Genomic DNA, 23,951 nt, shown 5'->3' on the forward strand with positions numbered 1-23,951 from the left:
AGCAGTGCAGGGTGATGCCACGCGCAGGGCAGGCGCGTGCTCACTGGGACCAGCTGCTGGCAGGGCCAGCTGCGCCAGTCCCGCTTTGGGGCGATGCAGGCACGTGCATCCGACAAGTCCCAGCCCATCAGCCTGTGCCAGCAGTGCCATGGCGGCACGGGGAGCCGTACAGCTCAGCTACCTTCCCACGCTCCCGCCCGACCTGCCGACCTGCTGCCTGTGCGGGCAGGCGGGTGCTGAGCTCCCCAGGCGGTGGGCGCTGTGCCCTCCGCAGCGTGCCGGGGCGCGGGCAGGCAGGCCCCCGTGGGCTCTGCCGGGGCCGCCACATGCCTTTGGGGAGCACAAGTACGTGCAGGCGTGCCACGCAGGGTGGGAGGAGGCACCTGCGCTGTGCCGCACCACGCCACACCGCACTCGGCACCAAACTGCCGCCACAGCAGGAGCTCACCGACTGCTGCGCCAGGCTTGGTCCCGCCATGGAGCCGAGCGGGCGACATCGGGCTAGGAAGCAGCTGCGGCGGCACGGCACAGGGAGCTTGGCACGGGCTCTGCCGGGGGCGGAGGATGGGGTGGTGATGGTCTGCGAAGACGTCCCCGAGTGCCCGGTGGCCCCCGGCATCAGCGGCTCCTTCTACTCCATCCAGCGCAGCCTGCGCCTCAGGGAGCTGTAGGCATGGGGCTGGGGGCTGGGGCCCCCAGTGGGCTGGGGGGGCGGGGGCTGCTGCCTGTGCCACAGGGACACTGCCTGTTCCGGGGCCCATGCTCGGGGCCATCAAGGTGTCCCTGGCTCCCACTGCCTGTGGGCAAGGGTGCTGGGGTCTCGCCAGCCGCCGGTGCCCCTGTGGCACGGTGCGCAGGGTGTGGGGTGACCCCTCAGGGGTGCGGGGGGCTCGACCCGCTGTCCCCAGGGGTTTTTTCAAACAACCGGCACCCATGCCTGCTGGAAACCTGTGCTGTGGGGCAGGGTGGGTGGAGGGCGCTGCCGGCAGCCCCGGCCCGGCTGTCTGCCATGTGTGGCAGGAGAGTGCCGTCAGTGTGGACCCTGCCCCAGCGGCAGTGGGGTCCCCAGCGGGACCTGTACAGACCAGTCCCTGCTGCCCGCAGGCCCATGCTGATCGACATGAACCGAGTGTACCGTCAGAGCAACCTGGAGAACCTGGACCAGGCATTCACCGTGGCGGAGCGGGACCTGGGGGTGACGCGCCTGCTGGACCCCGAAGGTATGGGCTGGGGCACCCAGCTGCGAGGGTGTCACAGGGGGGTGTCACCTTCCCTGCAGAGCTCCCATCCTTCCCCAACCTGGGGTCACATCTCCCCCCACCTGACCGCCCTCCGTCTCTGCAGACGTGGATGTGCCACAGCCAGACGAGAAGTCCATCATCACCTACGTCTCCTCACTCTACGATGCCATGCCCCGCGTGCCCGAGGTGCAGGACGGCGTCAAGGCCAATGTGAGTCTGGGGGCCGGGGCGTGTCCACCTCCCCCTGTGGTGGGCACCCGGCCCCACGTGCCTCCCCCCCCTGCCCAGGAGCTACAGCTGCGCTGGCAGGAGTACTATGAGGTGGTGACGATGCTGCTGCAGTGGATCCGTCAGCACACCGTCCTCTTTGAGGAGCGCCGCTTCCCCGCCAGCTATGAGGAGATTGAGGTGAGGGAGCTGGGACAGTGTTGGCAGGGGATGAAAGTCCCCCGTGAGCCATGCCGGTGCCCGGGGAGGTGCTTGGCAGTGGCTCAGTTGGCTGGTGGCCTGGCTGTGGGCTGGCTCATGCTGTGGCGAGTCCTCCCAGTGCGGCAACCCCGGGCCAGCACACACCCAGCCGTGCCGCGCTGCAAGCTCATGCTGGCCACTGGGAGAACACGGAGACCCAGCTGCAGCCATGGCAGTGCCCATCACTGAGCCTGCCACCAGCCCCAGCTGGGTCCACGCAGCCTGACCCTGGGGGATGTGAAGCAGAGGAGGGCTCGGTGCCAGTGCTGGTGCTGGCCAGGAGGTGCTGGGGAGCAGGCAGCCGTGCCGTGGCAGAGCTGGGGAGCCCTGGGTGGGAGGGCCTCTCTGACTCACTCTTTCCAGGCTCTGTCTGAGTCACCAGTGGCAAACACCAGCTCCCCACCCGGTCCCTTCCTTCCCACTGGCCTCACATGCATGGAAAAATAGGGGGGGGGGCGCGGCGCAAGGGGGAAATGCCCAAAAGGGAGTCGTGACGCCTGGGGATCCGCACTGCCTACCTTAGCTGCCCCCCATTTGGCAGTTTCTCTGGCGTCAGTTCCTGAAGTTCAAGGAGACAGAGCTTCCAGCCAAGGAGGCCGACAAGAATCGCTCCAAGGCCATCTTCCAGTCCCTGGAGGTGAGCAGCACCCGGTGCCAGCCATGCCTGGGGGCCTGAGGGTCCTGGGGGGCTGGGGGCCCCAGGGGTCTGGGGTCCCAAGGGGCCAGGGTCCTGAGGGCTGGGGGGTCACAAGGAGTGGAGGTCCCGGGGGTCTGGGGTCCCAAGGGCGCTAGGGTCTGGAGGGGCCGAGGGTCCCAGAGAACCGGGGTTCTGGGGGGCTTGGGGTCCCAGGGGTCTCGGGTCCCAAGGGGTGAGGAGGGCCAGGGTCCTGAGGGTCTGGGAGTCCCAAGGGGCAAGTGTCATGGGATCTGGGCTCCTGGGGGTCCCGGCGTTAGTGGGGTCCCACAGCAGTCCTCAGCACGCTGCGCCACGTCCTGCTGGGGCAGAGGCCATCCCGTGCCTCTCCCACCTCCCGCAAAGCTTTGCCTCCAGCATGAAGCAGCGGAGACGTGGCACCCGCAGCTGGGGCTGCTCTGCCAGGCCCCCCTCCACCGGCTGCCTGGGGGGGCCGGGGCCGGTGGTCTGACCGTCCCGGGGGGGTGGGGGGTGGGGCTCAGGGCGCTGTGCAGTCCGGGCAGCTGAAGGTGCCCCCCGGGTACCACCCGCTGGACGTGGAGAAGGAATGGGGCAAGCTGCACGTGGCCGTCCTGGAGCGGGAGAAGCTGCTGCGGGCCGAGTTCGAGAGGCGAGTGCCGCGGGGGGGGATCGGTGCCGGGGGGGCTGAGCTGGGCTGGCACGCGCTCCCCGCCCCGCGCTGCCAAACCGCTGGGCTGGGCCGGGGTGGGGTGTCCCGGCCCCCCCGTCCCGTCCCGCCGGCGATGGAACCGCGGTGCGTGAGTCATTGCCCGGCTCCGGGAAGCTGGAGCAGCCGCTGGCCCCGAGCGAGGCGCCGCACGGCAGCCGGGCGCTGGTGCCTCTGCCACCAGCTGGGCTCTGCCCTGTCCCCCCGGGGGCTCGCACGGCAGCAGGGGACACCAGGCCTCGCCGGGGCAGCAGCGCGGGCAGGGAGCGGGGCTGGAGCTGGCAGCGCAGGCAGGAGTGGGCAGTGGGCGGGCAGGCAGGGTGGGGCTGGAGCGCTGCCTGTGGGCGGGAGCGGGATGGGATGGGAGGGGGGGCGGGGCTGGGAGCGGGATGGGATGGGATGGGATGGGATGGGATGGGATGGGATGGGATGGGATGGGGAGTGGGCTGGGGAGCGGGCTGGGCTGGGGAGTGGGACGGGGAGCAGGCTAGGATGAGGAGTGGGATAGGGAGCCAGGACAGGGCTCCTGGCCCAGAGAGGGATGAGATCCCAGTCTGCAGGGGCGGGATCAGAGTGGAGCTGGCACAGAGTCCCTACTGGATGTGCAGGGATGGATCCATGCTGTGTGGGGATGGGATCTGTGCTATGCAGGGACAGGATCTGTGCCATGAATGTACAGCATCTGTGCTGGCACAGAGTCCTTGCTGGGTGTGCAGGGATGGATCTGTGCCATGCAGGGATGGGATGGGTGCCCCACAGGGCAGGACCTGTGCTGTGCACGGGTGGGATTGATGCCCGTGTGCTGACCCCAGCCCTGCCATCTCCCCACGCAGGCTGGAGCGGCTGCAGCGCATCGTCAGCAAGCTGCAGATGGAGTCAGGGCTCTGCGAGGAGCAGCTCAACCAGGCTGACACCCTGCTTCAGTCGGTGAGAGGCGGCTCCGGCTGCGGGAGTGCAGGGGGGGTGCTGAGTGGTGCATGGGGTGCTGACCGTGCCCTGACTGTGCCCCTGACCATGCCCTGTCCCCAGGACATCCGACTGCTGAATGCGGGGAAGCCACCGCAGAAGGCAGCTGAGATCGAGCGGGACCTGGACAAGGCAGACGCCATGATCCGGCTGCTCTTCAACGATGTGCAGACCCTCAAGGACGGCCGGCACCCGCAGGGGGAACAGATGTACCGCAGGTATGGCCACATGGGGTTTGGTGCCTCATGCAGTGTGCCCCACGCAGGGCACCCTGGCACTTGCCTGGCTGCAGGAACAGCCCACGACCTCTACCCACCATGTCCCCCTTGCCCTCCATGTTCCCTGTGACTCCCATGTCCCCCATGTCCTCTTTGCTGCTCACGTCCTCTGAGCCCTCCATGTTCCCCTTGTCCTCCACGTCCCTTGTGCCCCCAGTGTGCCCTGTGCTCCCCAACGTCCTCTATGCCTCCATGTCCTCTGAGCCCTCCATGTCCTCCCTGTCCCCTGTGTCCTCTGAGTCCTCCATGTCACCTGTGGCCCCCGTGCACCCTTTGCTCCCTGTCCCCCCCGTGCTGATGTGCCGCCTGCCCACAGGGTGTACCGCCTGCACGAGCGCCTGGTGGCCATCCGCACCGAGTACAACTTGCGACTCAAGTCAGGTGCGCCAGCTGCAGCAGTGTCAGTGCCACTGGGGCAGCGGCCACGGCAGGAGCTGGATGAGGCCACGCTGCGGTACCTCCAGGACCTGCTGGCCTGGGTGGAGGAGAACCAGCGGCGGCTGGCAGCGGCTGAGTGGGGCGTGGACCTGCCCACTGTGGAGTCCCACCTGGGCAGCCACCGCGGCCTCCACCACTCCATCGAGGAGTTCCGTGCCAAGATTGAGCGGGCACGGGCTGATGAGGTGAGCCACCCCCCATGGCCCCTGCTCCTGGGGGTCCCCCAGGCACTGTGGCTGCCACTGCCCACTCTGGAGCTCCTCTGTGCCCTGGGGTGCCCAGGTCAGGCAGGGGCTACATGCCGCTGCCCTTCTGGCACCCCTCCTGCCCCAGGACTGGCTCCTCCGCTGCCCACGCGCTGCCCCATACCCAGCCCCTGTGGGTGGGGGGACATGGCAATGGGGGTGGGCGCTGCTACCTCCGGTACCCTGCGGAGCCCCACACGGCTCTGGATGCTGCTGCGGTGCTCCTGGTGTTAGCATTCCTTCCTGGTCCCTACCTTTGCGGGGGTGGGGTGCTACCGTCCCCAGGAGGTGGGTCGGGAGGACCCCCAGCTCACAGCACATTTCCCCCAGGCACAGCTCTCCCCTGGCCCCCGTAACGCCTACCAGGAGTGTCTGGGCAAGCTGGACCTGCAGTACGGCAAGCTGCTGGTGAGTGCCCAGGTGGGGGGCGACAGGAGCAGGTGCAGGACATTCGAGAGACCTGTGGGGAAAGAATGTGGGGGGAGATGTGTGGGGAGGAGGATGTGGGTAGATGTGTGGGGAGGAGGATGCAGGGGGGAGATGTGTGGGGAGGAGGATGCAGGGGGGAGATGTGTGGGGAGGAGGATGCAGGGGGGAGATGTGTGGGGAGGAGGATGCAGGGGGGAGATGTGTGGGGAGGAGGATGCAGGGGGGAGATGTGTGGGGAGGAGGATGCAGGGGGGAGATGTGTGGGGAGGAGGATGCAGGGGGGAGATGTGTGGGGAGGAGGATGCAGGGGGGAGATGTGTGGAGAGGAGGATGCAGGGGGGAGATGTGTGGAGAGGAGGATGCAAGGGGGAGATGTGTGGGGAGGAAGATGTTGAAGGAGACGTGGGAAGGAGGATGTGGACACAGCCCATCCCTGCGTCCGTCCCCAGAACTCCTCCAAGTCCCGGCTGCGGCACCTGGAGAGCCTGCATGGCTTTGTCAGCGCTGCCACCAAGGAGCTGATGTGGCTGAACGAGAAGGAGGAGGAGGAGGTGAACTTTGACTGGAGTGACCACAACCCCAACATGACGGCCAAGAAGGAGAACTACTCGGTATGGAGAGAGCCTGGGGAGTGCGTGTCCTGTGTGGTACCTGTCCCTGCACACAGACATCCTGCATGGTCCCCATCCCTGCGCACGGCCATCATGCCTGCTCCTTGTCCCTATGCACGGCTGTCCTGCACAGTCTCTGTCCCTGCATGTGGCCATCCTGCACGGTCCCTGTCCCCCTAGCCTGGTGGTGACAGATTTTCAGAGGTGCTCCCTGCATGCTGTGGCAGAGGATGCTCTTTGGCTGCTGCACAGCCCTGCCGTGCCACGCTGCTGCTTGCGAGGCTCTTATCTCCTCCTCCTCCTAACTCTGCTTTCGAGGCTCTTATCTCCTCCTGCCAGCTCTGCTTCTTCAGCTCCCTGATCCCTATCGCTACCGAATCTGTGCTCTGCATCGCTCAGCACCCTCAGTCCCTTAACCCTGCCTCTGCCATGGCTGCTGCTGCTGCACTTGCACTGCCACTGATGGTCACACGGCCCCGCAGCTGCATTTGGAGTGTTGCAAACCTCTGCACGCCTGTCCCGCCCAGCAGTTTCTGAGCACCCCTTGTGTCCCCCCTGCGAGCACCCTGCAGTCCCCATATCCCATCCCTGAGCACCCCCAGCCCCCATGTCCCCACCTCTGAGCACCCCCAGCACCCACGTCCTTACACTGAGCATCCCCAGCCCCCACATCCCATCCCCGAGCACTCCCAGCCCCTGTGTCTGCACCCAAGTACCCATGTCCCGTCCTCGAGCACCTCCAGACCCCTGTCCCCACTCTGAGCACCCCTAGCCCCTGTGTCTCCCCCTGAGCACACCCAGCACCCATGTCACATTCCTGAGCACCCCCAGCCCCCATATCCCATCCCTGAGCACCCCCAGCACCCATGTCCTCCCCCGCCCGATCACCCCCAGCCTCTGTGTTTCCCCCACAAGCACCCCCAGCCCTGTCCCTCATCCCCCCTGATCCTGTCCCCCCAGACCCTATCTCTGCCCTGCCCCATGCCTGCCAGCCCCGCGCCCCCCACCCCAGCAGGCTCCTCTGATGGGTGCTGGACCCACCCACACTGCCCTGGTCATCCTCCTCCTGCTGGTCCCCAGCAGTTTTCTGGGGTGGGGGCAGGAAGGTGCCTGCACCCCAGGCACATGCAGACGCAGACACGCACACACACGTGTGTGCTGGCGCTGCGGGGGTGGGCACTCACCCCCACCCCCACCCCCAGGGGTTGATGCGGGAGCTGGAGCTGCGGGAGCGCAGAATCAAAGAGCTGCAGAGCACTGGGGACCGGCTGCTGCGGGAGGAGCACCCGGGCAGGCAGACCCTGGAGGTGAGGGGCAGCGGGGGGAGCACTGGTGTGGGGCACAGGGTGTAGAGCACTGTGGGTCACTGCTGTGGGGTGCAGCGTGGCTCATTGGTGTAGGATGTGGAGTGCTGTGGGGCACAGCCTGTGGGGTGGTGGGCAGTGCACGGGGGGGGCTGTGGCAGTGCAAGCAGCTGCCTGGGCTGGGTGGGGGCTGGCAGCGGGCAGAAGCAGCGATGCTGGTGCTGATGTGGGCAGGGCAGGGTGACACATCCCTGTTTCAGGCGTTCCAGGCAGCCCTGCAGACCCAGTGGAGCTGGATGCTCCAGCTCTGCTGCTGCATTGAAGCCCACCTGAAGGAGAACAGTGCATACTTCCAGGTAGGGGGGCAGGGAGGGAAGGGGGGTGGGCAGGAAGGGCCCTCCCTGGCCCCACTGCCCATGGGCACCCACCCCTGCTGACTCCTCCACCTCCCTCCAGTTCTTCGCCGAGGTGAAGGAGGCTGAGGAGTTCCTGAGGAAGACGCAGGAGAACATGAAGAAGAAATACTCGTGTGACCGCAGCATCACGGTCACGCGCCTGGAGGACCTACTGCAGGACTGCATGGTGAGGGACCCCCACCTGCCCCACAGAAGCCCCTGGGGTGTCCCCCAATGCCTGAGCCCCACTGCAGCCCCGGGGTGACCCCCCAGTGTGTGAGCCCCACTGCAGCCCCAGGAGTGACCCCCAGCGCTGCAGTGACCGCTACACACCCATGCAGACCCTGTTGCAGGAGTGACCCCCTCCACCCTCCCCTCCAGTGCTCCCCCAGTAATCCTCTTCCCCCTTGCAGACCCCACTGCAGTGACCCCCCTCCACACCCTGGGACCCCTGTGGGGTTGGGCAACCTCCCACCCCCACCCTGCCACCAGCTCCCCACCCCCCCCAGCTGTGGGGCCCAGTGTGGAGGGGAGCACCCCAGTGTGCCCCTGACCCTGCTGCACCTGCAGGAGCAGAAGGACCAGCTGGCCGAGTATGAGGGGCATCTGGCCGGGCTGGCCCGCCGCGCCAAGACCATTGTCCAGCTGAAGCCCCGCAGCCCCAGCACGCCCCTCCAGGGCCGCCCGCCCATCCAGGCTGTCTGTGACTACAAGCAAATGGAGGTGCGAGGAGAAACGGGGAGCAGTGGGGGGGTGGGGGGGCTGCGCGGAGACACCTCACCATGGGCTCATGCCGCTCTGGCCCTGCAGATCACGGTGCACAAGAACGATGAGTGCGCCCTGCTCAGTAATGCCCAGCCCTACAAGTGGAAGGTGCTGAGTGCCGCTGGCAGTGAGGCCATCGTTCCCTCCGTCTGCTTCCTTGTGCCACCCCCCAACAAGGAGGCACTGGATGCCGTACACAGGTGAGCGCCAGCTGACCCACCAGTGGCCCCACCTTGGCTCCCTGCCCTACCATGGAGTCCCCGCCACTCTACTCCCTTGCCCCCTACCTCACACCATGTCTCCCCAGGCTGGAGACGACCCACCAGCACCTCCTCGTGCTCTGGCACCAGCTACACTTGGACATGAGGAGCCTCCTCTCCTGGCAGTACCTTATCCGTGACATCCAGCAGATCCAGTCCTGGTCCCACCTGACGGTGAGTCCCTGGTCCCGATGCCAGCATGGGGCAGTGCCAAGCCCAGCACAGGATCCCTGGAAGTCCTGCTCAGGCAGCGAGGGCTAAAGGTACCCTTTGTCCCCCTCCAGTTCCGCACGATGCAGGTGGAGGAGTGCCGGCAGGTCCTACGCAGCCTGGAGACCCACTACCAGCAGTTCCTGCGGGACAGCCAGGACTCACAGAGCTTCCAGCCCGACGACCGGCTGCAGGTGGAGCGCGAGTACAATGCCTGCACCCAGAAGTACGAGCTTCTGCTGCGCAGCCAGGAGAAAGGTGAGCCCCCTCCTCCCTGCCATGGACTGCTCTGTCACCCCATTCTCTCAGGGGTGTCCCCTCCATTCCTGGGGATGCAGATGGCACAAAGGGAGTGGGAAGATGCTAAGCTGTCCCCGGTGCACCCACAGGAGAGCAGGATGAGTCCCTCTGCAAGAGCTACATCTCCCACCTGAAGGACATCCGTCTGCAGCTGGAGAGCTGCGAGACCCGCACCATCCACAAGATCCGCCTGCCCCTCGACAAGGACCCGGTCAAGGAATGCGCCCAACGCATCACCGAGCAGCAGGTACGTGTGTGCAGGTGTGCAGCGCATGTGGATGGGGACCTTGGCACCCAGGACGGGGATGGTTCTCCTCTGCTCTGCTCCTCTGCTGGGGTTGGGGGTGACTGGGGGGGCCTTGCAGCCCAGGTCCTGGCTGGCAGGATGTGGTCTTTGACATGGTGTGACGTGGGAGATCAGCCACAAGCAGGGAGTGTGGGACCCTTCTCTTTCCACAGCAAATCCACCTGGAGCTGGAGGGCATCAAGAAGAACCTGGACAAGGTCAGTGAGAAGACAGAGAAGGTGCTGGCCCAGCCAGAGCAGGCCAGCTCAGCCCCCGTCTTGCGTTCAGAGCTGGAAATCACCCTGCAGAAGATGGACCAGGTGTATAGCCTCTCCAGCATCTACCTGGAGAAGTGAGTGCCCAGTCCCTGTGCGGCTCCTTGGTCATCCTGGGCTGGGGAAAATGATCATCAGCTGGGATGAGCCTGCTCTGGCTAGGGGTGGGCTGATGAGGTCTGGAGGAAGCTGGCTGTGCCAGCGTGTCCTTCCCTTCCTGTGAGCTCGTGGCCGTGTGCCAACTGATGCTGCTGCTCAACACTGGCTGAGCCCATCTTCTCTCTCTGCAGGCTGAAGACCATCAACCTGGTGATCCGCAGCACTCAGGGGGCGGAGGAGCTGGTCAAGAAGTATGAGGACCAGCTGAAGGATGTGCAGACCGTGCCAGCTGACCTCAGAGAGCTGGAGGCCAGCAAGGCTGAGCTGAAGGTAGTGGCTGGGGCAGCACCGTGCCCAGTGGGGGGGAGTTGGTGGGGGCTGGGGCCAGGGCTGACCTGTTCTCGCTTTGCTGCAGCGGCTGCGCACGCAGGCGGAGGGGCACCAGCCCTTCTTCAGCACGCTGGAAACTGACCTGAGCAAGGCCAAGGATGTCAACGAACGGATGGTCAGGGGCCACAGCGAGCGTGACGTGGACCTGGACCGCTACCGAGAAAGAGTCCAGCAGCTGCTGGAGCGCTGGCAAGCTGTCCTCACCCAAACAGACCTGCGCCAGCGTGAGCTGGACCAGCTGGGACGCCAGCTGCGGTACTACCGCGAGAGCTGTGATGGGCTGCTCCAGTGGATCCAGGATGCAAAGCAGCGGCAGGAGAAAATCCAGGCAGTGCCCATCACCGACAGCAAGACTGTGCGGGAGCAGCTGCTGCAGGAGAAGGTACCGCGCACAGCGGGGCGAGTGGGGCTGGCTTGACTAGTGATCGTGGCTGTCCCTGGCTGCAGCAGGGTGGCCACGGGGTGCCTGAGCTCACCCCAGTGTCTTTCCCCAGAAACTCCTGGAGGAGTGTGACCGCAACAAGGAGAAGGTGGAGGAATGTCAGCGCTATGCCAAGCAGTACATCGATGCCATCAAGGTGTGCCTGCCAGCTGCGCGTGCCCTCTCTGGGCTGCCTTTCCCTGGGGTGCCGGGGCAGATGTGGGGCTGGGGAGTGGCAGCCTAGTGCCAGGCAGCCCTGAAGGGCCTAGGGGGGCTCGCCAGGGAGGCTGGCCGGCATGCTGAGGACCTCTCTCCCCGGCAGGATTATGAGCTGCAGCTGGTGAGCTTCAAGGCACAAGTGGAGCCAATGGCCTCTCCAGCCAAGAAGCCCAAAGTGCAGTCTGCATCCGACAGCATCATCCAGGAGGTGAGGGGGGGACCTTCCACGCCCGTGCCTGGGGTGCCTGCTTCCCCAGGAGCAGAGGGCTGCAGCCCTTTGCTGGAGGGGTGGGCACAATGGGGGGCTGGCGCAGAGGCTTGTCTCCATCTGGCCCCTTCACCGTTGGAGTGCCAGGCAGCTGGGTTGGGGTGTGCCATGGGTGTGCTTCCCTCCTGCTAACCCCTGCTGTCTGCCGCAGTATGTGGACTTACGGACGCGGTACAGCGAGCTGACCACACTCACAAGCCAATACATCAAGTTCATCACCGAGACGTTGCGGCGGCTGGAGGAGGAGGAGGTAGGGGAGCGGCGTGTGGGCACGTGGGGTGGCATGAGTCCGGCTGCATTCTCTTTCTTGCATAACAACGGGGAACATGGTTCATGATTACTGCCGGCCCCCCATCACTAACGCTGGCCTGCGGCCTCTAACCCTGCTCTGATCTGGGCTCCTCGGCACTGAAGCCACTGGCTCTGGGTACAGCAGGTCTTTGAGCTGAGAGGGCTGGCCGGGGCAGCATGCAGAGCCAGCTCCAGGCACCACCGGGCTCTGGTGTGACTGGTGGTAGTAGGCACTTCCCAGATACACGTAGTGCAGTCAGCATCTGCCTTCCGCATGAAAGCTGTGCTCGGGCGCCGCGGGACCGGAGCCCTCGGGTGTTCTGTCTTGGTAACCTTTCTAACTCTTGGTTTCTGCCCTTGGAAGTCGAGCCGCTTTGCCAGTGCTTTGTCTTGGGGGATGTTTGTGTTGGTGGGGATCTAATGGAGGGTAAAAAACCAGGATGACTCTGGCATCCCTGCACCAGGTACTCACTCTGCGCATGTCCCCTTCCCCACGGCACCCCTCCGCCTCACCTCATGGCTGCCAGCAGCCTGCGCGCCCCTCCTGCCTGCTGCACCCCTGCCCTTTGGAGATCTACTCACCCCCATGCTCCTCGCCCTTCTCTGCTTCTGTTCCTGGGCCCTTGCTGCAGGGCCTGGGGTGGTGCGAGGGGACCCAGCCCCACAGCGCAGGGGTCCGGCTCACCTGCACATGCACTGCCTGTGCCTAGGCACTGCACGGAGTGTATGCCTGCCTTGCTTGTGGTGCATGCAGCGCAGAGTGCTCTGTGGCATGGCCCCAAGCCACGCACAAGCCACATCAGCCCTTCAGCAGACATCTGGCTGGCTGGCTTGCCTGGAGGAGGCCCAGTGTGTGGGGGATTCAGACCAGGTGGGGCCGCACGGGCCGGAGCTTGGATTGCTCTCCACGTCGTTGAGGCTTTCCTGGCAGGGAAGGCTCTGCTGGCACCTCTCTCACACCCGCTCCCCTCTGTCCTGCTGACCTCCTGCTCCAGCCAGGTCTCTCTTTTTCCCAAGGTGGTGGCTCTCTGTGCTGGCCCTTCTTGCATGGGGAGCCCCGGCAAGCATGAGAGGAGGCTCCCCTCTGCGGGGGGCCAGGGCAGGGCTCTCCCCAGGCAGCACTGGGCATGGTGGTGGTGTGCAAGCTGCTCGGGTTCGTCTCCATCGCTTCGGGCTTTGCTCGCGCTCCATTCCTTGTCTGTGGTACGTGGGCCATCCTGCTTTCCACGCTGCTGTTCTCAGTCCTGTCTCCCGTCCGCCCGCGCTGTGCTAAGTGAGACACAGTAGTCGTGTGTCCCGTCTGCCATACGTCTTCTGGAAGCTGGCGTCACCGCCTCCAGCTCATGGGGAGGCCCAGGGACACGAAGCCATTCCATGCGCATCCTCCACCCCTCTGCCCTGGACCGTCCAGTCTCTCGGTGGTGCGTGGTTGTGGCTGGCATTGGCACCATGGCTTGGTCGCATCCCTTGTGATTTCTCTCTCTCTCCCCTCTCTTGTTTTCTCTGCACCTTCTTTCCCCTCCAGAAAGCCGCCGAGAAGCTGAAGGAGGAGGAGAGGAAGCGGCTGGCGGAGGTGGAGGCCCAGCTGGAGAAGCAGCGGCAGCTGGCTGAGGCCCACGCCAAAGCCAAGGCGCAGGCGGAGGCAGAGGCGCGGGAGCTGCAGCTCCGCATGCAGGAGGAGGTCACCCGGCGGGAGGTGGTGGCTGTGGATGCCGAGCAGCAGAAGCAGAACATCCAGCAGGAGCTGATGCAGCTGCGGCAGAACTCCGACCACCAGATCAAGTCCAAGGTCAAGCTGATTGAGGAGGCCGAGTACAACCGCAAGAAGGTGGAGGAGGAGATCCGCGTCATCCGCCTCCAGCTGGAGAACACCGAGAAGCAGCGGGCGAGCGCTGAGACGGAGCTGCAGGAGCTGCGGGCACGTGCTGAGGATGCTGAGCGGCAGAAAAGGCAGGCGCAGGAGGAGGCTGAGCGCCTGCGCCGGCAGGTGAAGGAAGAGAGTCAGAAGAAACGGGAGGCAGAGGAGGAGCTGAAGCGCAAGGTGCAGGCTGAGCGGGACGCAGCACGGGAGAAGCAGAAGGCAGTGGCAGACCTGGAGAAACTGCGGCTGCAGGCAGAGGAGGCTGAGCGGCGGATGCGGCAGGCGGAGGTGGAGAAGGAGCGGCAGATTCAGGTGGCCCAGGAGGTGGCCCAGCGGAGCGCTGAGGCTGAGCTGCAGAGCAAACGGCTGTCCTTTGCTGAGAAGACAGCACAGCTGGAGCTGTCTCTGCAGCAGGAGCACATCACGGTGACCCATCTGCAGGAGGAGGCTGAGCGGCTGAAGAAGCAGCAGCTGGAGGCCGAGCAGTTGCGGGAGGAGGCTGAGAAGGAGCTGGAGCACTGGCGGCAGAAGGCCAATGAGGCACTGCGGCTGCGGCTGCAGGCAGAGGAGGTGGCCCACAAGAAGGCGCTGGCACAGGAGGAGGCTGAAAAGCAGAAGGAGGATGCAGAGCGGGAGGCCCGCAAGCGTGCCAAGGCAGAGGAGTCAGCCCTGCGGCAGAAGGAGCTGGCAGAGGAGGAGCTGGAGAAGCAGCGGGAGCTGGCGGAGGGCACAGCCCAGCAGAAGCTGGCAGCAGAGCAGGAGCTGATCCGGCTGAAGGCGGAGATGGAGAATGGTGAGCAGCAGCGCCTGCTCCTGGAGGAGGAGCTCTTCCGGCTGAAGAAGGAGGTGAGCGAAGCCATCCAGAAGAGGAAGGAGGTGGAGGAGGAGCTGGCCAAGCTACGGGCCGAGATGGAGATCCTGCTGGAGAGCAAGGCCAAGACAGAGGAGGAATCGCGCTCCACCAGCGAGAAGTCTAAGCAGCGGCTGGAGGCCGAGGCCAGCAAGCTGCGGGAGCTGGCCGAGGAGGCTGCCCGACTGCGGGCCCTCTCTGAGGAGGCCAAGAGGCAGCGGCAGCTGGCAGAGGACGAGGCTGGCCGGCAGCGGGCTGAGGCTGAGCGCATCCTGAAGGAGAAGCTGGCGGCCATCAACGAGGCCTCACGGCTGAAGGCAGAGGCGGAAATCGCCCTGAAGGAAAAGGAGGCAGAGAATGAGCGTCTGCGGCGGCTGGCGGAAGATGAGGCCTACCAGCGGAAGCTGCTGGAGGAGCAGGCTGCCCAGCACAAGCAGGACATTGAGGAGAAGATTGCCCTGCTGAAGCGCTCCTCAGAGAACGAGCTGGAGCGGCAGAAAAACCTGGTGGAGGACACACTGCGGCAGCGGCGCCAGGTGGAGGAGGAGATCCGTGCCCTAAAGGCCAGCTTCGAGAAGGCCTCAGCAGGCAAGACTGACCTGGAGCGGGAGCTGAGCCGCATCCGTGGGGAGGCAGAGGAGGTGCAGCGCAGCCGGGAGCAGGCTGAGCGGGAGGCTGAGCGGCAGCGTGCGCTGGCACTGGAGGAGGAGGGCCGCCGGCGGGAGGCGGAGGAGAAGGTGCAGGCTATCCTGGCAGCTGAGGAGGAGGCCGGGCGGCAGCGGCGGCTGGCCCTGGAGGAGGTAGAGCGACTGAAGGCCATGGTGGAAGAGGCCAGGCGGCAGAAGGAGCTGGCAGAGAAGGAATCAGAACGGCAGATCCAGCTGGCACGGGAGGCAGCACAGAAGCGGATCGCAGCGGAGGAGAAGGCCCACCTGGCCGCTGTGCAGCAGAAGGAGCAAGAGCTGCTGCAGACACGGCAGCAGGAGCAGAGTCTCCTGGACCGGTTGCGGGAGGAGGCTGAGCGGGCCAGGCGGGCGGCAGAGGAGGCTGAATTTGCGCGCAGCAAGGCTGAGCAGGATGCCAGCCTCTCTCGGCAGCGGGTGGAGGAGGCTGAGCGGCTGAAGCAGCGGGCGGAGGAAGAGGCACAGGCTAAGGCGCAGGCGCAGGCGGACGCGGAGAAGCTGCGGAAGGAGGCTGAGCTGGAGGCGGCGAAGCGGGCACAGGCAGAGCAGGCAGCCCTGCGGCAGAAGCAGCTGGCAGATGCTGAGATGGAGAAGCACAAGAAGTTTGCTGAGCAGACGCTGCGGCAGAAGGCACAGGTGGAGCAGGAACTGACCAAGGTGAAGCTGCAGCTGGATGAGACTGACCACCAGAAGGGCATTCTGGATGAGGAGCTGCAGCGGCTGAAGGAGGAGGTGACAGATGCTGTCCGGCAGAAGGCCCAGGTGGAGGAGGAGCTCTTCAAGGTCCGGGTACAGATGGAGGAGCTGGCGAAGCTGAAAAGCCGGATTGAGGAGGAGAACAAGGCGTTGATCCTCAAAGACAAGGACAACACACAGAAGTTCCTGGCGGAGGAGGCTGAGAAGATGAAGCAAGTGGCAGAGGAGGTCGCCCGGCTCAGTGTGGAGGCCCAGGAGGCTGCCCGCATGCGGAAGCTGGCTGAGGACGACCTGGCACAGCAGCGGGCACTGGCGGAGAAGATGCTGAAGGAGAAGATGCAGGCGGTGCAGGAGGCCACACGGCTGAAAGCTGAAGCGGAAATGCTGCAAAAGCAGAAGGACCTGGCGCAGGAACACGCCAAGCGGCTGCAGGAGGACAAGGAGCAGATGCAGCAGCGCCTGGCTGAGGAGACTGAGGGTTTCCAGAAAACCCTGGAGGCTGAGCGTCGGCGGCAGCTGGAGATCACAGCCGAGGCTGAGCGCCTCAAACTGCACGTGGCGGAGATGAGCATGGCCCAGGCCAAGGCTGAGGAGGAAGCCAAGCGGTTCAAGAAGCAGGCAGAGGAGATCAGTGAAAGGCTGCATGAGACTGAGCTGGCCACGCAGGAGAAGATGACACTGGTGCACACTCTGGAGATCCAGCGGCAGCAGAGCGACCAGGATGCGGAGAAGCTGCGGAGGGCCATTGCCGACTTGGAGCAGGAGAAAGAGAAGCTGAAGCAGGAGGCGGCATTGCTGCAGCAGAAGGCGGAGGAGGTACTGGGTCCCCCTTAGCGGTGGTGGTATGCAGGGAGGCCCTCCCTCTCCCCAGCCACCTCGCCCTGTGTCCTGGGACAGCAGGTGCATGGGTGGCCGGCCAGGGTCTGGGAGCCATGCTGGCCGGTCTCCAAGGACCGTCACTGTAGCACAGGCATGCAGCCTCTGCCCCTGGAGCTGCACCCTGCTCTTGGTGGGCGCAGAGCTGGCTGTTGGCACCATCCAGGAGGTGGAGGCATCACTGAGTCTCCCACCCCAGTGTCTGTCTCCCCCTGCTGGGGTCACAGTGAGTGGCCACTTGTGGGGAAGGACCCCCACGTGGGGGTCAGGGGTGTGAGCAGAGCCAACATCAGGTGCAGTGAGGCAAACCCTGCAGTGGGGTGTTGGAGCAGGACCTCCCACTCCCTGCCCTCTCTTGCTGCCGGCACCTCCTGCTGTGTAGGGTGATCCCCACCACCCATGCCATTTATTTGGCCCTGTGGCACATCCTGCTGTATTTCGTTTCCTTATACAGGAGCCGTCCCCAGCTCCCAACCTTGGTGCCAGGCGGGGGTCCCTGGCCCCCACAGAAGAGCTTGTGTCTTTTCCCTGCTCATTCCCCCCACGTGTTGTTTGCTGTGGCTCCCTAACCCCAGCTCCCTTAACTCTTTATCTGACACAGCAGAGCGGTTGGGTGACTCTGCAGCCCTGCCAGCCCAGTGCCAGCCCTGCTGCCTGTCCTCCTGCCCCAGCCTGCCCCTGCAGTCCCACCAGCCCTGCCCTCGTGGGCATACAGTGCCTTCTGACCATGCTGTTCTCTCTTCCACCCCAGATGCAGGTGGCCCAGGAGGCACAGCTCCGTCAGGAGACACAGCTCCTCCAGCAGACCTTCCTGACAGAGAAGGATGCCCTGTTGCAGAAGGAGAGGTTCATCGAGGAGGAGAAAATGAAGCTGGAGAAGCTCTTCAAAGATGAGGTGAACAAAGCCCAGAACCTGAAGGCGGAGCAGGAGCGTCAGCAGAAGGAGATGGAGCAGGAGAAGCAGCAGCTGAAAGCCATGCTGGACGAAGCCAAGAAACATCAGAAAGAAGCAGAGGAAAACGTCCGGCACAAGCAGGAGGAGCTGCAGCAGCTGGAGAAACAGCGACAGCAGCAGGAGAAACTCCTGGAGGAGGAGAACAAGAAGCTTAGGGAGAGGCTTGAGCAGATGCAGGAGGAGTACAAGGCTGCCCTGGCCCAGACACGAGAGATCATGATCCAGACAGATGACCTGCCCGAGGAGGCCACGGTTACAGCAACGCAGCTGCTGGATATCAAAGCTGTGCCCAATGGCAGAGATGCAGTGGATGGCTTAGCACAGAATGGGGAGCCAGAGTTTGCGTTTGATGGCATCCGTCAGAAGGTATCTGCAGAGAAGTTGGCTGATGCTGGCATTTTGAGCAAGGAGAGCTTAGACAAGTTGGTGAAGGGTGTTGTGAGTGTTGGCGAGCTCTCACAGCGGGAAGACATCAAGAAGTACCTGCAGGGCAACAGCAGCATTGCTGGTTTGCTAATCAAACCCACCAATCAAAAGATGAGCATCTATGAAGCCATGAAGAAGAAGCTGCTCAGCCCAGGCACTGCGCTGGTTCTCCTGGAAGCGCAGGCTGCCTCCGGCTTCATAATTGACCCTGTGCGAAATGTGAGGCTCTCGGTGAATGAGGCGGTGAGAGAGGGCGTGATTGGCCCAGAACTGCACAATAAGATGCTGTCTGCTGAACGGGCAGTAACTGGCTACAAGGATCCTTACACGGGCGACAAGATCTCCCTCTTCCAGGCCATGAAGAAGGAGCTCATTGTCAAGGAGCACGGCATTCGCCTGCTTGAGGCCCAGATTGCCACTGGTGGCATCATCGACCCCGTGCACAGCCACCGCCTGCCTGTAGAAGCTGCCTACAAGCGGGGCTACTTCAACGAGGAGATCAACCAGGTCCTCTCTGACCCCAGCGATGATACCAAGGGCTTCTTTGACCCCAACACACAGGAGAACCTCACCTACTTGCAGCTCATGGAGCGGTGCGTGACTGACCCAGACACAGGGCTGTGTCTCCTGCCACTCACTGACCAGGCAGCTAAAACAAGAGAGCTGGTCTACACCGACAAAGAAGCTAAGGATGTCTTTAAGAAGGCCACGGTGACAGCACCGTTTGGCAAGTTCCAAGGGAAGACAGTGACCATCTGGGAGATCATCAACTCTGAATACTTCACTGAGGACCAAAGGCGCGACCTGATCCAGCAGTACAGGACTGGCAAGATCACAGTGGAGAAGATCATTAAGATCATCATCACAGTTGTGGAGGAAAGCGAGAAAAAGAGCCAGATGTGCTTTGAGGGCCTCCGGGCCCCTGTGCCTGCTGCTGAGCTGCTGGAAAGCAAAATCATCAACAAGGACCTCTACAACCAGCTGCATCAGGGCAAGAAGTCTGTGAAGGATGTGGCGGAGATGGAGTCTGTGCGGCAGTACCTGAAGGGCACGGATGCCATTGCTGGTGTCCTAGTGGAGTCCACTGGCCAGAAGCTCACCTTCTATGACGCCCTGAAGAGAAACCTGCTGAAGCCAGAGATTGCCCTGTCCCTGCTGGAAGCACAGGCTGCTACCGGCTTCATCATCGACCCTGTGAGAAACAAGCTGTTCTCTGTTGATGAGGCAGTGAAGGCTGAGGTGGTGGGGCCAGAGTTTCATGAGAAGCTGCTGTCTGCAGAGAAGGCAGTGACTGGCTACAAGGATCCCTATACAGGCCAGACGGTTTCCCTCTTCCAAGCACTCAGGAAGGGCCTCATCCCCAGCGATACAGGGGTTCGTCTGCTGGACGTCCAGCTTGCCACTGGAGGCATCATCGATCCTGTGAACAGCCACCGGCTCCCACTCGAGGTCGCCTACAAGCGGGGCTACTTTGATCCAGAGATAAATGAGGCTCTGACTGAGTTCCGAGATGATGCCAAGGCTTTCTATTGTCCCAACACCCAAGAGCACCTCACCTATGCCCAGCTGCAGAAGAAGTGCCACCGTGACAAGCAGACGGGCTTCTGCCTGCTGCCTCTGTCAGACAAAGCCATCCAGTCGCAGCAGGAGGAGGTCTACACAGACAGCCAGGCGAAGGAGTGCTTTGACAAGGCGACTGTAGAGGTCCCAGTAGGCAGCATGAAGGGCCAGACAATGACCATCTGGGAGCTGATCCACTCCGAGTACTTCACGGAGGAGCACAGGCGGGAGCTCCTCCGACAGTACAAGACCGGGAAGGTGACCATCGAGAAGATCATCAAGATCGTGATCACCATCATTGAGGAGGCAGAGACCAAAAAGCAGGAGAAGCTGACCTTCAGTGGTCTCCGGGCACCTGTACCTGCCAGTGAGCTGGTGGAGTCCCGCATCATCAGCAAAGCCCAGTATGAGCAGCTGAAGGAAGGCAAGAAATCAGTGAAGGACCTCTCTGAGACAGATGCGGTGAGGCAATTCCTGCATGGCAGTGACTGCATTGCTGGCGTCTATGTGGAGGCAACCAAGGAGAAGCTGAACATCTACGAGGCCATGAAGAGGAACCTGCTGAGGCCCAGCACTGCTGTGGTCCTCCTGGAGGCCCAGGCGGCGACCGGGTTCTTGATTGACCCTGTGAAGAACCGGAAACTGTATGTCAATGAGGCGGTGAAGGCTGGTGTCGTTGGGCCTGAACTGCATGAGAAGCTGCTGTCTGCCGAGAAGGCTGTCACTGGATACAAGGACCCTTACTCGGGCAACACCATCTCCCTCTTCCAGGCCATGAAGAAAGGACTTATTGTCAAGGAGCACGGCATCCGCCTGCTCGAGGCCCAGATTGCTACTGGTGGCATCATTGACCCTGTCAATAGCCACCGTCTCCCCGTGGAGGTGGCCTACAAGCGGGGCTATTTTGATGAGGAAATGAATCAAACCCTCTCTGACCCCACTGATGACACCAAGGGCTTCTTCGACCCCAACACCCATGAGAACCTCACCTACAAGCAGCTGAAGGAGAAGTGCATTGAGGATCCTGAGACGGGCCTGTATCTGCTGCCTCTGCGGGAGCCTGAGAAGCCTGCAGTGGTGGAGACCACCCAGGTGTACACAGAGGCAGAGACACGGAAGGTGTTTGAGGAGACACAGGTGGACATCCCCGTGGGCAGCAGGGCAGGCTCCTCCATGTCGCTGTGGGAGATCATGCACTCAGACCTGCTGCCTGAGGAGCAGCGGAAGCAGCTCATGGAGGAGTTCCAGTCAGGCCGTGTGTCCAAGGAGCGTATGATCATCATCATTATTGAGATCATTGAGAAGACTGAGATCATCCGGCAGCAGAATCTTACATCCTATGACTATGTCCGGCGCCGCATCACAGCTGAGGACCTTTATGAGGCCAAGATCATCTCTCTAGACATCTACAACCTGCTGAAGCAGGGCTCCAAAACCTTCCGGGAGCTCCTGGATGTGGAAACTGTCTGGAAGTACCTCTACGGGTCGGGCTGTGTGGCTGGCATCTACATCCCTTCTTCCAAGCAGAAGCTCAGTATCTACCAGGCACTGAAGAAGGGGCTGATCAACTCTGAGGTGGCCCGCTCCCTCCTAGAGGCCCAGGCTGCCACCGGTTTCATGATTGACCCCACAAAGAATGAGATGCTGACTGTTGATGAAGCGGTCAGGAAAGGTGTGGTGGGGCCCGAAATCCATGACCGGCTCCTGTCCGCAGAGAGGGCCGTGACTGGTTACAGAGACCCATACAGTGAACAGAAGATTTCTATCTTCCAGGCCATGAAGAAAGACCTCATTCCTAGCGAAGAGGCCCTAAAGCTCCTGGATGCCCAGATAGCCACTGGTGGCATCATTGACCCGCACCTGGGCTTCCATCTGCCCCTGGAGGTCGCTTATCAGCGGGGCTTCATCAATAAGGACACATATGACATGCTGTCTGAGCCCAGCGAGGTGCGAAGCTATGTGGACCCCTCCACGGAGGAGAAGCTCAGCTACACACAGCTCCTGAAACGGTGCCGAAAGGATGAGAACACTGGGCTCCTCCTGCTCCCACTCTGTGACACAAGGAAGCTCACCTTCCGGGGGCTGCGGAAGCAGATCACGGTGGAGGAGCTGGTTCGTTCACAGGTGATGGACGAAGCCACTGCCCAGCGCCTCCAGGAGGGCCTCACTTCCATCGAAGAGGTCTCTAAGAACCTGAAGAAGTTCCTGGAGGGCACCAGCTGCATTGCTGGTGTCTTTGTGGACTCCACAAAGGAGCGGCTGTCTGTGTACCAGGCCATGAAGAAGGGTATCATCAGGCCAGGCACCGCATTTGAGCTCCTGGAGGCACAGGCAGCCACAGGGTACGTGATTGACCCCATCAAGGGCCTCAAACTGACAGTGGAGGAAGCTGTGCGGATGGGCATTGTGGGTCCTGAGTTCAAGGACAAGTTGCTCTCCGCTGAGAGAGCGGTCACTGGCTACCGGGATCCCTACTCTGGCAAGCTCATCTCCCTATTCCAGGCCATGAAGAAGGGTCTGATCCTGAAGGACCATGGGATCCGCCTGCTTGAGGCCCAGATTGCTACAGGAGGTATAATTGATCCTGAGGAAAGCCACCGCCTCCCTGTGGAGATTGCCTACAAGAGGGGCCTCTTTGACGAGGAGATGAATGAGATCCTGCTGGATCCCAGCGATGACACCAAGGGCTTCTTCGACCCCAACACGGAGGAGAACCTCACCTACCTGCAGCTCATGGAGCGATGCATCACTGACCCAGAGACCGGCCTCTGCCTCCTGCCCCTGAAGGAGAAGAAGCGGGAGAGGAAGACCTCTTCCAAGTCCTCCGTCCGCAAGCGCAGGGTGGTGATTGTTGACCCAGAGACAGGCAAGGAGATGTCCGTGTACGAAGCCTATCGCAAGGGCCTCATCGACCACCAGACCTACCTGGAGCTGTCAGAACAGGAATGCGAGTGGGAGGAGATCACCACCTCCTCCTCTGACGGTGTGGTGAAGTCGATGATCATTGACAGGCGCTCGGGACGCCAGTATGACATTGATGATGCTATCAGCAAGGGCCTGATTGACCAGTCAGCCCTGGACCAGTACCGCTCAGGCACCCTTTCCATCACCGAGTTCGCAGACATGCTCTCTGGCAACATGAGCGGCTTCCGGTCACGGTCATCCTCTGTGGGATCATCCTCCTCCTACACCGTCAGCCCAGCCCCAACGCGAACGCAGATATCCATGTGGAGCGACCCAACTGAGGAGACTGGGCCAGTGGCAGGCATCCTGGACACGGACACTCTGGAGAAGGTCTCCATCACAGAGGCGATGCGCCGCAACCTCGTGGACAACATCACGGGGCAGAGGCTGCTGGAAGCCCAGGCATGCACCGGGGGCATCATTGACCCCAACACCGGGGATAAGTGCTCCGTTGCTGATGCAGTGAACAAGGGTCTGGTTGACAAGATCATGGTGGACCGCATCAACCTGGCACAGAAGGCCTTCTACGGCTTTGAGGACCCGCGGACCAAGACGAAGATGTCGGCAGCCCAGGCCCTGAAGAAGGGCTGGCTGTACTACGAGGCCGGGCAGCGCTTCCTGGAGGTGCAGTACCTGACGGGGGGCCTGATCGAGCCCGATGTTGAGGGCCGTGTCTCCTTGGATGAGGCTCTGCAGAAAGGCACCATCGACACACGCACAGCCCAGAAGCTGCGGGATGTGAACACCTACTCCAAGTATCTCACCTGCCCCAAAACCAAGCTCAAGATCTCCTACAAGGACGCAATGGACCGCAGCATGATCGAGGATGGGACTGGCCTGCGGCTGCTGGAGGCTTCCTCCCAGTCGAGCAAGGGCTACTACAGCCCCTACAATGTCAGCAGTGCTGGCTCCACCTCTGGCTCACGGTCAGGCTCCCGGACTGGGTCCCGGTCGGGCTCCAGGCGAGGTAGCTTCGACGCCACCGGTTCTGGCTTCTCCATGACCTTCTCTTCCTCCTCCTACTCTTCCTCGAGTTTTGGGCGCAGATACGCCATGGGTCCCCAGAGTGCCGTGGAGGTGGCTGCCCTCACCCTTGCCTTGTCCCTCGCAAGCAGTCGCTGTGGGCCGGAGGCGAGCAGGGAGCACCTCGGGCTGTGTGGGCCCCTGCTCCGCGTGGCGTGAAACCTGCCGGCCCCTGCCCGAGGAACCCACCACCTCGCCTGCTCCGCATGTGGCAACACTGCTGGCTAATCACTAGTATTTTTTTTAATTTTTAAACTCCATTTTTCTTCCAAAGCAGTGCCTAAAGTTTAACCAAAAAGACTAGACTAATATATTAATATATACAATTGTTCTGACAGTATTTGTATATTAAGAGATGAGAGAGAAAACACACTACCCTCCCAGATCTGCTGCCCCGGGAGCCTGCTGCTGTTCCTGTCCTCTGCAGAGCCGGTCCCACTTAGCTGCTCGGACATGGCTAGGCAGAGCCAGAAAACAGGAAAACAGTTCAGTCTTTTTGATCTAACCACTTAGTGACTCTTTTGTAATTAACCCTAC

At 62.7% G+C, this 23,951-nt stretch overlaps 1 protein-coding gene across 18 annotated transcripts in view; it reads left to right on the forward strand.

Moving 5' to 3' along the window:
- Positions 1-23,573, forward strand: part of PLEC (plectin) — a 63,609-nt gene extending 40,036 nt beyond the window's left edge. For 17 of the 18 annotated variants that reach the window (XM_055798381.1, XM_055798379.1, XM_055798382.1 and 14 more), the window contains 26 exons: positions 1,105-1,220; positions 1,345-1,451; positions 1,530-1,649; positions 2,251-2,346; positions 2,886-3,013; positions 3,904-3,997; positions 4,100-4,254; positions 4,631-4,937; positions 5,328-5,405; positions 5,876-6,037; positions 7,240-7,344; positions 7,602-7,697; positions 7,798-7,923; positions 8,307-8,459; positions 8,547-8,701; positions 8,809-8,935; positions 9,046-9,229; positions 9,361-9,518; positions 9,731-9,909; positions 10,123-10,261; positions 10,347-10,703; positions 10,816-10,899; positions 11,065-11,169; positions 11,381-11,479; positions 13,046-16,426; positions 17,238-23,573. In XM_055798381.1, the coding sequence (XP_055654356.1) occupies positions 1,105-1,220; positions 1,345-1,451; positions 1,530-1,649; positions 2,251-2,346; positions 2,886-3,013; positions 3,904-3,997; positions 4,100-4,254; positions 4,631-4,937; positions 5,328-5,405; positions 5,876-6,037; positions 7,240-7,344; positions 7,602-7,697; positions 7,798-7,923; positions 8,307-8,459; positions 8,547-8,701; positions 8,809-8,935; positions 9,046-9,229; positions 9,361-9,518; positions 9,731-9,909; positions 10,123-10,261; positions 10,347-10,703; positions 10,816-10,899; positions 11,065-11,169; positions 11,381-11,479; positions 13,046-16,426; positions 17,238-23,573 (13,147 nt within the window). The remainder of the gene's footprint in view (positions 1-1,104; positions 1,221-1,344; positions 1,452-1,529; positions 1,650-2,250; positions 2,347-2,885; positions 3,014-3,903; positions 3,998-4,099; positions 4,255-4,630; positions 4,938-5,327; positions 5,406-5,875; positions 6,038-7,239; positions 7,345-7,601; positions 7,698-7,797; positions 7,924-8,306; positions 8,460-8,546; positions 8,702-8,808; positions 8,936-9,045; positions 9,230-9,360; positions 9,519-9,730; positions 9,910-10,122; positions 10,262-10,346; positions 10,704-10,815; positions 10,900-11,064; positions 11,170-11,380; positions 11,480-13,045; positions 16,427-17,237) is intronic. The other variant, XM_055798392.1, reaches the window with a different exon arrangement.
- Positions 23,574-23,951: the final 378 nt, after the last annotated feature.

The sequence above is a fragment of the Falco peregrinus genome, chromosome 3, assembly GCF_023634155.1.
Source record: "Falco peregrinus isolate bFalPer1 chromosome 3, bFalPer1.pri, whole genome shotgun sequence".
Lineage (NCBI taxonomy): Eukaryota > Metazoa > Chordata > Aves > Falconiformes > Falconidae > Falco > Falco peregrinus.